A 12962-nucleotide genomic window follows, 5' to 3' on the forward strand; every position below is an offset into this window, starting at 1 on the left:
CTTTAAATTATTCACTTGAACCTTCACCATTCAATCATGCTGTGGAGTTAATTAAGCAATAGCAAGAGTAATAAAGAAGACAGATGACACTTGGTCATACATGCATGCCCTGACTCTGTGACAACAACTGAAGGCTGGTAAGGTCAGAGCCCAGCAATTGATGGAACTGTCATCCTATCATAGTGGAAATCCACCAGCAGACTCAGATTGTAGATTGACTTCTCACTCGTCCAGGGGACCAATCAGATGGCCCGAGACATATTGGTGGCCTTGTCCCCAAACGCTAAACCTCCGAATCTAATCTGAGCAAGCGATCACTCACTTGCCATTAATGTCATCATTTCTGCCTGTCCGATAACTGGCACATACAGTAGGCACTTATTGACTTCCTACTGCTTTAGGAATATGAAGTCCAGAGGCTGTCAGTTAGACTCATCAAGATCCGTCAAACAGTCTATCATCATGATGGTCAAATCGGTAAGAAAGAGTCATTAAAAAAACATGAATCTGCAAAATTGATAGTGCTGACTCTGCATGTTGGGAAGTTGTTTTTTTTAGTTTGGTGTTCTTTTGTTCTTTGCAGTGGCTGAAAATATTGTACACTGTGTTGTATTATGTAATAATAATCACTAGGAAACCTCTACCAAACATGTTAGCTGATTTATAAATGACATGAGTACTCAATAAATGTACACTGTATGTCAGTGTGTCCACTGCATTTTGTTTTATCAATTTCAGAGAGTACTGAATATTGTACTTTTGACTACACCACATTTTGTTTACAGCTATTAACCATTTAAATGCTATTCTGTTCCCAGGGAAACAGCTTTGATCCCGTTTTACTTCCTGTCAGTTACATTCCAACAGGAAATACAAAGGGACCCATTCATAATGTTTATGTGATCAAGTTTGAATTTGTGTATAGATACAGCTTAGATTAATTTGGAACCAACACAACAATGAGGTTAATAACGTGAAGTAGAACACTGAAAGTGGCTATTCTACAGTGTCGTCACTTGATGTGACTGTAACGTAGTAGGATGCAGGAAGAACTACAGGTTGGATATTGACGCCAAAGGCACCCTTAATATCCTCATTAGATACACCAGGCTTTCAGCTAACTCCAATGTAAACCCATGTCCAGCAATAATTGTTGCAACTGACATAAAATAAAGAGCGAGAAAGTTCTTATAGGAGAAAAGGGAAAGGAGGTGGATGCATCAAAGAAAGACTCTCACCTGCACTTTTATCCAGAAAACCTCAGTTTGTGTACCATGTGGAACCAAAAATCGTCAATCAAGTGACATATTAACATCACATTACATATTTGTTACGTAACGAATGTACTTATTTTAACCCAAAACATGTACTTTTTCCCCAAACCTAATCTAATCTAAACCTATTTATATAACCTGTTTCACAACATTTACCATGTGTTACAATGTGTTTCAGCTGTGCATCACATAGAGATGCTAAAGATTGCCCATTGCATCACTCTGTGATGCTAAGGGATGTGACCAAGCGTCCTGGGGAATGATAATGGGTAGGGTTGGGTGGGTTCTCGGTAATACTTATTCGGTTCGGTACTCCTCTTGGACCAGGACCAGGTTTGTTTTTTTGTTTTTTTTGAGACCGACCAGACCGCATATGTCATCCTCAAACATACTCAGGCGGAACATATGCAAAGCGGACTCCACGGAGGTCTGCCCGGACTAAAAGCAGACGTCCGCAAGCCCTGTGCAACTCCATGTGATTCTTCTACTTCTTCTACCACTGGTTCTTTAATAGTAGAGAGCAGCACTGATGGCAGCTCTATCATCAAGAAGCCTTGCTTTGAGTTTCACTTCACTTGAACTTGTTTGTAGGTTTGTCTTTGATCTGCAATGATGACTTAGAGTAAACTCTAGTCAGCACACAGAGAGAGTTAATAGTTCCCCAGAGAGATGTTTCCATGCTTGTCATGTTATCAAGCAGAACCCGCCATGTTATCCTCAAGTGCCAATGGCATATCTTTTTTCTGCTGCACATCTTTTTCAGTGGAAGCTCAGAAGCCACAAAAGTTTGCCCAGAGAGAGATGGGAAGGAAAAAAATAGAGACTCACATGCAAAGGTTAGACTGGCCTCTCGGCTGACGATGGTCCCGAAAGAGTTGGAGGCGAGGCACTGATACGTTCCAGCATCTTGGTCTTTGTTCAGATGGCTGATTCTGAGGTTGCCTCCAGAGAGGCTGTAGTGAGATCCAGATTTGGGACTGATTTCCGTGCCATTCAATTTCCATCTAAAAAAAAAGAATAAAAGTAATAAATGGAGAAAATTCACATGTAAATTAACAAGTTAAACATTGTTTAGTGTAGACCAGGGCGATGGAAGCTTTCCAGACTACAAGAAGAGACGTGACTTGTACATTTGATTGTTTTTTTAACAGGAAAGAAATAAAAGGTGGAGAGGGGCCCAGAAATCATGCCCTCCAGCTTTGTGTTAATCTAAGCAGCAGTGAACCAATGTGGTGCCAAGGACTTGACTCCCTGAGAATAGATAGCATTGCAGGCCATCCATCTTGCCAGACCCCAGTCAAACTGCATAAAAATGCTGCTTAATCATTATGGTGCAACAATTAAAACAAATGCCTGCAACCTTGCCTTCACACTTTTGCATTCTGGACTAGTCCACATGCTAATTATTGGTGTTAGGGGTGATCAACGAAGGGTATAATTCACTTAAAATGGCAACAGATTCTTCAATCTCTCCACACAGATGCACCTTATTAGAAAAACACAGGTGGAGGGAAGATCAGTCATTTCAGAACAATGGGTTCAAGCCATAACTTATTTCAGCCACGGTGAAAAAGGAGCTCAGACACTGTTATTTGTTATCGATGATGTATAACCATCAATGCAATAAAAGGTTTTGCACAGATAAACAAGCATGAAAGGAGCATTTTTAAAGTTATTGGAAAATGGACAATGCAGATTTGATTAGGAGCCAAGGTGATTTAGCCGTTGATTATTTCTTCGAGGATAACTTCTAAATTTCCTTCTGCTTTGATTTTTTAATTTTCTCTGAATGATTTCAGGTTCAGCTGGGAAAACAGTGTATTGTTACATTTGGAAGAGAAAGCAGCTTTGATGTGAAAAAAGGGGCTTTGCTTAAGCCCCTTTTGTACAGTAGACAGAAGTTGTGCAGGGCTGTTTTTGTGCTTTGCTATCTAACTCCCCTCGTGCCAATTTGGTGCCTTTGAGGCATAAGAACCTTTTTGAGGAAACACTGACAGCGGTATTGCGCTATCATTGTTGTGTTTTCTTGCTATATTACATCTTTTACAGTAATATACCCTTTAGAATAGGCTCATTTGCTTTTTTTGTTGCACAATATCAACTGTGTTCAGCACTGTGGCCACTGGAGTCAGTCCAGGATCAGCACATAATACACAAGTAGGAGCTGATTACATGAAAAACAATGTCAGACTGTGTTGCTTACCCGCCTACCAGCACTGAAATGTCTGACAAACAGCAGAATATTTGTGGGCCGGGCATTGCAGCACTCACAACGCGCCTCTACAGACTTTTTTTCTTTTAATAGACAAAGTGTGTAGCACAATGGTCTTTCATGGCCCTTCTCCGGTTCAGTCATAAGTAAGTGCGCGCTCTCAAGAGCCTTATTACTGCACACAATAGAGAAGAGCCTGAGGGGGGTGGTGGCTGCGGTCTCGCAGGACTACAGCAGCGATTCATTTGCAGCTGAGGTGGAACAAACAAAAATCAACATAAATATCTTACAGCCAAGTAACACCTTTGAGTTGAATGGCAAAGCAGTGCAGACAGGGGAGGGAGGAAAATGACACTCCAAACCCTCAGCATCAGGCTCAGATAGTGTTTTCCTCTGTTTCTGAAAAGGGATCCCATCAAATATGAAAGCAGCCTTTTCATAGTCATAATTGCTCGGAGAGACTCGGCATTGTATCCATATTGAAACGGTTTAATCGGGCGACAGCTTGAAAACCAAATGTTGCAAAAGATTTTCTCTGACAGTTGTCGATTCAAAGCTTTATCCTTTATCTTTCTGAAACATTAGACCGGATAGTTAATTGAGCCTGAAAAATGTTTTGATGTATCTGAGTGAGTTATCATGTCCCTGTGTAGCAAAGGATTAAAAATTTACCCAGTTGGAGGATTGTGAATATTGTGTATGTGTATGGTTGTTAAACATAGTGGTAGTAATGTATAATTGCCCACCCAGAACTGCCACTGTTCTGTTATGACAAATTGAACACCCCATGACAGCTCTTGTCTCTTTAAGCCAATTAGATAACAACTTTAAAGCCACTAAGTGACAGATACTCTAATTTGTGTGAAATTCAAGCACATTCTCACTAAGGATAAATTGAGACCAGTTCGGGAGCAGCCACAGAAAGCAGAATGAGGGCACCAGTGACAGTCAACATGGCGTATCCTCCTCCGGAGCAACAGATTACATCGAATACATATAAACTAGATTATTTAATAATTCCATTTACTATGATTTATGCTGGCAAGCAGGCCACAACAGCAGTTCCATTTGTTAGGCACATGCTTTATGCAATCATGTAACAACAGGCCGTGTACACAGTGGCATAATACCACACCATCTGGCTTATGAGGCTGTGAATGTTAGGCGGTCTGTTCTTTTTCTTAAGCCTGGTGCTTTGATGTGATAAGAAAAAAAAACTACCTTCTACTACTACACTTAAATAGTTTGAGTTAAAGTACATTTCAGTTTAATTCTAAAACCACATACAGAATGGTGTCTGTACATACGAGGCATTATAAAATAAAGATGGCTCTAGTGTCCCCTACAACTACTGCTGCTTTAAGAGGACACAAGAAATTACATTTAAACAGGGGCGGACTCGCAACAAAAAGCGTCGCCTTTAGCATCAGGTTAGGGTTAGAGGTTATGGGGTTAGGGTTGCATCACAGCAGCACCTTTGCTGTTATGTTGCCCCAGTTTGATGCACCCAGTTCAAACTGACACAACATGTTCGAACAAATTAAAATAATAAAAAAGATCTTTTAATTGGTATTGTTTGTTAAAAGCAAATATGCTTGAAGGCTAAACTAATATCCTGTGGTTTTCCTCCGCATTTGCATGTATGGAAAGCAAAAATTCAGACCTGAAATGATGTAATGATCATCTGACATCCAATTTGACTCTGTAGCTGCTTTTCAGAATCATTTCAAACATTGGCAAATAGTCAACAGTGTTCAAACACAGAGCTACATCAGAACAAGCAGACTCTATCCACAAGAGCAAAGCAGCTTCCTTCTAGAGGTAGAATGTAATGAAGTACATTTACTCACGTACTCAAGGGCAATTTAGACTTTACTAGATTATGTCCATTCCCTGCTACTTTATACTTCTATTCCATTACATCTCAGAGGAAAACATTGTATTTTTTTTCTTCACTACATTTTTTTATAACTTAAGTTACATGTTACATTGAAGATTCAGATTATTTATACAAACGATAAATCAATGTGCAATTATAGATTACGCTACGCAGAAGTAAATTAAGAAATTACAATGAGCTCTGCCTTTACCAGCTGCAACATTAAAGCAATGAACATATTATTACATTAATAAATATAATCCAATGATACGATATACATCATTACTATAAGACTAGTCCATACCCATTGGTATCTTTGTCACCTTCTGCCTATGCCAATCATCAATGCCTATGTGCAGTTTCACACAGATTGACCACGTCAGTGAGTAGAAAAACGTGAGACAGACAGGATGACTGACTGACAGTTTCTGTGATTATGTACAGCATACCATACCATGACTTAGTCATATCAAAAATTTAAAAAAAAACCCCAAACATTGGGCCACAGGGGGAGCCACAGCGATTGGTCGCATTTTAGCCATTTTTAAGCATTTTTCTGTTGTTATAGCGCCACCCAGTTGCCCATTAGAGTTAAATATCTCCAGTCACCTTGAGGCGTCCTGTTCTACATATCTACCAAGTTTAGTAAAAATCGATATGACGGTTAGGCATAAATAATAAATTAGCTCTCTAGCGCCCCCATTTTGCTTGATGGGGTCAATAATGGAGGGGTCCACTCAGATTATGTGTGGTCATATGCCTACAAAGTTGCGTGGTGATCAGTGAAGCCCTTGAGATGTTATACACCTTTATGTGATGAGCCACGCCCTCCGCAATATTCATTGCCTTATAGAAGCTCAGTTTTAGTAAGCTTTCCAACTTTTGCCAAGAGGGAACTTTAAATATTGGTCCCTAGATTATGTTCACCGAGTTTCATGCAGATCGGTCAAACTTCCTAGGAAGAGATCAATTTTTTATTTATTTTTTTTATTCAAAATGGCGGAAAATCTGGAAGTTATGGGTTCTTAGTTAAATTTGTTCCTCATGAGGAGAGGCATCTCTGTGCAAAGTTTCATGTCTCTACGACATACGGGGCATAAGATATGCCCATTCAAAGTTTGCAATTTCAATCAGTTGCTATAGCGCCCCCTTTGGCCAGTTGATGTAATATTGCTTCATTCGCATCCTCCCATGACCCTCTACCACTGTGCCAAATTTCACATGGACTGACCAAGTCAGTCAGGAGAAAAATGTGGAACAGACACACAGACACACCCACAGAGTTTTTGTCATTATATAGTTAAGATAATGCAGGCTGTTCTCGTAAACTGTTTGTATCTTTCCTGCAGAAAGTGATGCACCCCAATTTATGCATAACGCATGTATTTTATAAGGCTGCGACATGAGCAATGTGCTGATTGGAGTGAACAAGGAAGCAGTCCCAAGCGGTCCAGTAAGAAGGCAGGTTGGGGTGTTGGATGGGTCACAAAACCATGGACTTTGTGTATTCTGAAAAAAAAGACGATGCATGTAATGGCAGAACTTGATATGGTGTCCCAGAACATCAACAACCTACACACCCAGGGTACCTTGCACGTCGAATCTGGATGTGGAAAGTCCATGACCAAACATTGATAAGGCTGGAGTGAGAATGTGTTGACTCATTTTAAGGTATGTCCTCACCATGCTTCACTTCTTAAACCTAACCACCATAACTGCTAATTTGTAGGATATTATACAAACTTATTCGTACTTTTACTCAGATAAAATGTAGAATGCAGGACTTTTACTTGCATCTCTACACCATGGTATTACCACTTTTATTGACATCTGAGTACTTCTTCCATCATGGCTATACTCACACTAAATATACACAAAGCACATTATGTTTACAGCAAACTAAAATCACATACAGAACGCTATATTTATACAGTATCACACAAGGCCTATTAAATTCACACTATATCACACTTACACATACGAGCATGACAAAGCACCTGCTCCCTGCTCACACCTTTTTGACGCTTCAGCCTCTTTTCCACTGTCCTCATCATCACCTGCAGACTGCTTGAATAAATCTGTTATCTCAGCACACTTTGCAGTGTCATTTAGCTAAGACTTTATGTTCAGCGCACATTCTCTGCACTGCCAGCCACAGGTTTTCTCTTTCTGTCCATGTTTCAGCAACAAGTGTTACTAAAATTCCCAAACTTCCTGATGGCCACACATCAGCTTTTAAAATGTAAAAAAACATGGCCTCATCCATTGTTAGGATGTGGCACACAAAATCAGTTTAAGGCACTCCATGTTCAGAGCTGCTAGGTTACTCCTTATGAGCTGTAAAATGTAGTAAAAAATGCAGTAATTTAAAAACTTTAGGTTTTCTTAAGGATCTTTGTGAACTGGAACACCACCCACATTGTCTACAGGTTGGATCTCCTGTGGCTGTTTTCACATAGATCAAACTGAAGCAGGAGTGAGGGACAAGGTATCTGAACACCACTATGCTATTTGCTCTGGGAACCCTGCTTATCCAGTGGCCTGCAACTATCTGGCGGCCCAGCGTGGCAGTGACTTCACAGAGCTGAAGGCCTCAAGCGATGAGAGAGCACTGCATCAACAGCCTCACAGCCACAAGTCCCCCGTTCCTGACCCCTTCTCCCTCTTATAGCAGATATTCGGTGGACAGTGTAAAATGTATATATTGTGAACTGCTCCATAACTTATCCGATTTTGTTCATTTATGTAGTTATTTCACAGTTTGTCATGATGTTAGTGTTGGTTTGTGCACCTTGTGGTTAAATCATTTAATGCTTCCTTTCTGAAAAAAAACTCTGAAAAAACGGAAGTGTCTTTTTTCCAAATACACTTGCGTTTTCAAGAGAATTGTACCGTTTGCACACAGTGTCTCTCAAAATAAATGCATTATGTCAGTACAACAGGCCAAATTGAGTTTTTTTTCCTTTAACAACAAATGCAGGTGGTTATGTTTAGCCAACACTGGCACTTAGATGGGTTTAGGAAAAAAGAACAGGGTGAAAGTCGATGGTTGTTTGACCCTTCCGCCACCCACCCTGCCTACCCTACTCGGACTTCCGTTGTCTTAACTCTCGTTATTGTCCCGCCCCATTTCCCCTTGAGGATGCCGAGCGCCATTAAACAAGAATGGCAAACAGCCACGTATCATGCTGACATGAAAGGACGGCTTGTCTGATGCTGGAAGTCACTGACCGAGCGCTGGATTTCGATGACTTTGGAGTGAGACCAGGTTGGATTATTAGCTTTCTAATGATTTCAACATTGTTTTTGTACTCCATACATTAAGCAAAATACATCACATTACATAATGACTGTCACAGAGCCATACGTGACAGTTTAACATGGGTGTGTGGAATAAGACTACCCATCAGTTTGGTTGCACTGAGTTTCAAACCAGACCAAAGTGCGGCGATACAAGTTCAGTCCATACTCATTAAAAGCAGTTTTAACTATTCACCTTAATGTTTTCTTACATATGTTAATATGATACCGTTTGTTCCTCTTCATTCAAGTTTAGTGGCAACAATACTGAGAACATATATCCGCTTGTGGCATTAAATGTAAACACTGCAGCTCAAACTGTCACAGTTTACTGCCGTGCAGTTAATGAACTTTGAACATGATTTAGCTGTTGTCCTCCCGCTGCAACACATCTTTAGAAGGCAGCAGCCGCTGTGACAGGGCCGCGCGGCGACCTTGACAGGAAACAGCTGATTAGGTCATCCTCTAAGCTGGCCCAATCCCAAGTATTAAATGTACCAATCCTTCCAAATCTCACCCCAGCAATTTCAGTGAGCAAACATGATTGATTTGAACTTTTACTTGCCAGAGATGCAGCAACACAACACAGCACTCTCTCAATAGACTAATGGTCCATGCAAGGAGGAAATAAAGAGAGAAAAAAAATCTGCTCTTTGAACTCTGTGGCAGGAAAAAAGACTTATGATCTGGGTGCATGCTAAGCTTAACAGGCATTCTTAGGCAATAGACAAGACATGTTTCCAGCAGGGGGCTGAAGCAAAAATCCACCACAAAATAGAAATCATGTAACACATTCCTATGATCCCGATCAGCTCAAGCCTGACTCGCGAGGATGAACAAGTCTTTTCTAAAGCTGGAAACAACAGAGCCAAGACTCTCTTGTTGCTGCATCAAGAGACAAATCCTGGAGCAATTTCATTCAGGGTGAATTGGAGACTGAATCTGAGGACAAATGACAATACCCAGTAGGACATTACAGGATACTGACACTATCTCTGCGTCATTACTATTAAGACTACAGTGAAGTAAAGCACATTTGAAAGTACAGGCTCCAAACACTCTGAGTCCACAAAAAGTCCAATTCATTGCCACAGGGTCAGCTTCAGGCTTTGTCAGATAAGAAACTCTCTGGTTTCTGGTTTTAGAGCAGAAGTGTCATGTCGAGTGTATGGATTACACTGGGATCAAAAAAACAATACTGATATCTCATGTACGGGTCATCTTTTTAGTTACTGTGTCAGATGAGAAAGCTGCAAATCCATACCTCCGTAATGACTCTGTATTCTTTCTAAGGAATTACAGTAATTAAACACTCCAGAAGACTGTGCATTGTTTGGACAACCCTTTGACCCTTTCTATTTTTTATTTTTACTTCTATATGAATTAGATGAAATAAGCTAAATAAATAAATAAAATAAAATAAAAATGACAGTTTTATGAAAAAATCAAGAAATTAGGCGATGAGAAGCATCTCAAACTTTCCCACTAAAAGCCAGCTTTTTTTGTTTGTTTGTTTGTTTTTTGTTTTGCAATAAACAAACTAAAGTGATTCCTAGGCTATTTGGTTTGTCATTTTTTTTTTTTTTTTTTTAATGAAAAAAAGGTTTTTACAATTATAAGCTGTTTGCCTGTTTTTGCCTCTATGTTCATGTGTTTTCAACACACCACAAACATCTCTAAACGCATAAGGTCGTGTCACCATCCACAGAAAAAACAAAAAAACATGAATTGGACATCCCATGCCTAACACAAAAACATACTTTAAAATCAACAAACCAAATTTTTTCTAATTAATTTTGCCTCTCCCCATGTTTCTTATTTCCATTTGTGATGGTCTTTGGCTTTGGCACTACTGTTTCCATATGCTTTGGTACACAGCCACACATTTGTGCATGATGACATATATATATAGGGGTGGACGTTTCCACTCTCCTCTCTATCAGCTCTGCTAAGATTGTGCTAAATTTATGCTCATATGTCCATTTTGCAAGTGTTGGTGGTGCTTTTTGTGTCCATGTATTACCAGAAGCATCCAGAAACATTTAACACCTGTCAAGCTGTAGCCTGCAATGTAAGAACTGGCAAAAAGGGACTAAATTGCAATGCACAAGTTAAAGGAGCTGACGGAATTGCATTTCACTGGAGGTGTACCTTGTATTTATGTGACAAGTGATTGATTGAGTGATGTAAACAAGGATTTTAATATTGCAATGGAGTTTGTGGGTGAGACAGGTGTGACTATAGGTGCCTGCATTTTTTCACATTTCTATTTGTTCATATTTAGGCAAATCTGAGACACAAAACAACAGCCTGCACGAGCATTACACGCAGCTCCTGTTTGCACTTAACCACTGATGTACAGGCAATAATTATCTGAATTACTGTTGATGCTGAAGAAGGAGATAATTTGATAAACTGTGGGCCATGACCTGAAGTGGCCACAAATCATCAAATTTTAAGATTTTTATGCCACCATTACTGGAAAGATCTAAATGATAAGTTTGATTATTGTTAACAAATCCCAGGAAAAGACCAAAACAATGTGTTGGTTTATCACTTACTACATTCAGCCTTCCCTGCCCTGTCAGTGGTTCTTAGCCAGAACTCCATACATTCCACCTACATTATTTTAAATGGGTCACAATACATTACTTTCATCTCTATCATTTATTGAAAAAAAAAAAGGCAAAAAAAAAAAAAATCTTTAAACAGCTAAGCATTGTCGTGTTTACCAAACCTTGCTCAAACAAAGTAAATGCTAGCTTTTTCAGCAGTGGATTAATACAAATTTAGAGCACTCCTGAGTGCTTTCGGTAACAGGTCAGCTATATAGGATTGATTAAGAACAAATTACAGTGCCAGTGTTCATCATGATGATAAAACATGTCACCCAGTGCAGCAGTGTGGCTCACTGATGTGTTTTTAATAGTTTTGAACAAGAACAAAGTTCTATAGCAGAGAGAAGAAAGATATATTGGGCTATGGGATTTAGATAATATATATATGCATTATTATATGTTCAACTACCAAATAGTGTAAGTGATTAGAATTTGCATTACCTTGAATAGCTACAATATTAAATACTTCTTATACTTTGATTCATCAATCGCAACAAATCACTTACTTTTCTGTAAGTATTTTTACTCCACAGTATTTCTACCTCTCACTTTTTGGTTGAGTTGGAAACAACATGAATTACACTTCATTATGTCAAAGGATTTATATTGTAGTTATGTAGGTTTTCCAACAGTTGTCTATTATCGTTATTCAAAGCTGCAAACATGAAAACAGCAAGCTGCGAATTCCAGAGCTAAAAAAAATGAAGTCAACTTGGACATGTCAAAAACTGCAAGTCCACTTGTGGCCACTTGAGGCCGGCTCCACGAGTAAATCAATCGATATAGAAACCCCTGTTCAAATGCAGTGACTTCTGGCTTCAAAAATCCATGATCGCGACAACCAAAATGCCAAACTCAAGTCTTCAAAATGGGAGTCCACAAACCATTTGGTGACATCATGATGGCTATATCCATTTTTTTATACAGAACATGAAGAAGGATTGTTTAAGACAAGATGGAGACATTTGTCTGTGATAGGTTGTCAAAAAACGAGGCATGCTTGCACTGTCAGTGGTATAATAGCAAGCAGCATTGATGGGGAGGAACGACGTGCAGAGGGGGATAGATGATACCCTGCAGTTACATACTCACCGGTAGATAGGTGGTGGGCTTCCTTGGGCTTCACAGCTGAACACCACCTCCCTGTTCTTCTCCACAGTCTCCACAGGATACACAATGCTGCCGGGCTGCTTGGTGAAGGCAGGACTCTGCAGGACACTGCTCTCTGTAGGACGACAAGGAAACACAAGTGACTTCAAACTTAGACAACGGGCTGTTTGTAAAAAAGCTAATTAGTCAGTGGCACAAACAGGTTGATACTGCTTTAAGCGTTTAGAAAGGCAAAACCGCAAGCAGACAAAGCATATCAATTTGAACGGCCTGTCACAACACCACGGCACTGCGAAGAATGATTTGAAGTGAGACGTGTCTTCAACAGCTATTTAGGTGGTAATAGGATATAGCGCCTGATTTATGTTGAACAATTGTCTGGGAAAATGCCTTCATTTACTTCTGTCAACCTGCTTTTATTTGTTCATTTATTTATTTATCTGCTCAGCGATGTTAGGATTATGTGTCCATGCAGAGGTGTAATCAGCTGGTTTCATGTGGTTAGAGCTCTTTGTTGTAAATGACACAACAGAAGTCTCAGTTACTCCATTAAGGCCCCATTATCACAG

The 12962-nt window shown here is 39.7% G+C and overlaps 1 protein-coding gene across 1 annotated transcript in view; it reads right to left on the bottom strand.

Moving 5' to 3' along the window:
* cntn4 (contactin 4) overlaps positions 1-12962 on the bottom strand; it is a 214013-nt gene that overhangs the window by 135850 nt on the left and 65201 nt on the right. Inside the window, exons 3-4 of the mRNA XM_049573046.1 lie at positions 12376-12508; positions 2103-2278 (exon numbers count right to left, since the gene is read on the bottom strand). Of these exons, the coding sequence (XP_049429003.1) occupies positions 2103-2278; positions 12376-12508 (309 nt within the window). The remainder of the gene's footprint in view (positions 1-2102; positions 2279-12375; positions 12509-12962) is intronic.

The sequence above is a fragment of the Epinephelus fuscoguttatus genome, linkage group LG1 (genome assembly GCF_011397635.1).
Source record: "Epinephelus fuscoguttatus linkage group LG1, E.fuscoguttatus.final_Chr_v1".
Taxonomy (NCBI): Eukaryota; Metazoa; Chordata; class Actinopteri; order Perciformes; family Serranidae; genus Epinephelus; species Epinephelus fuscoguttatus.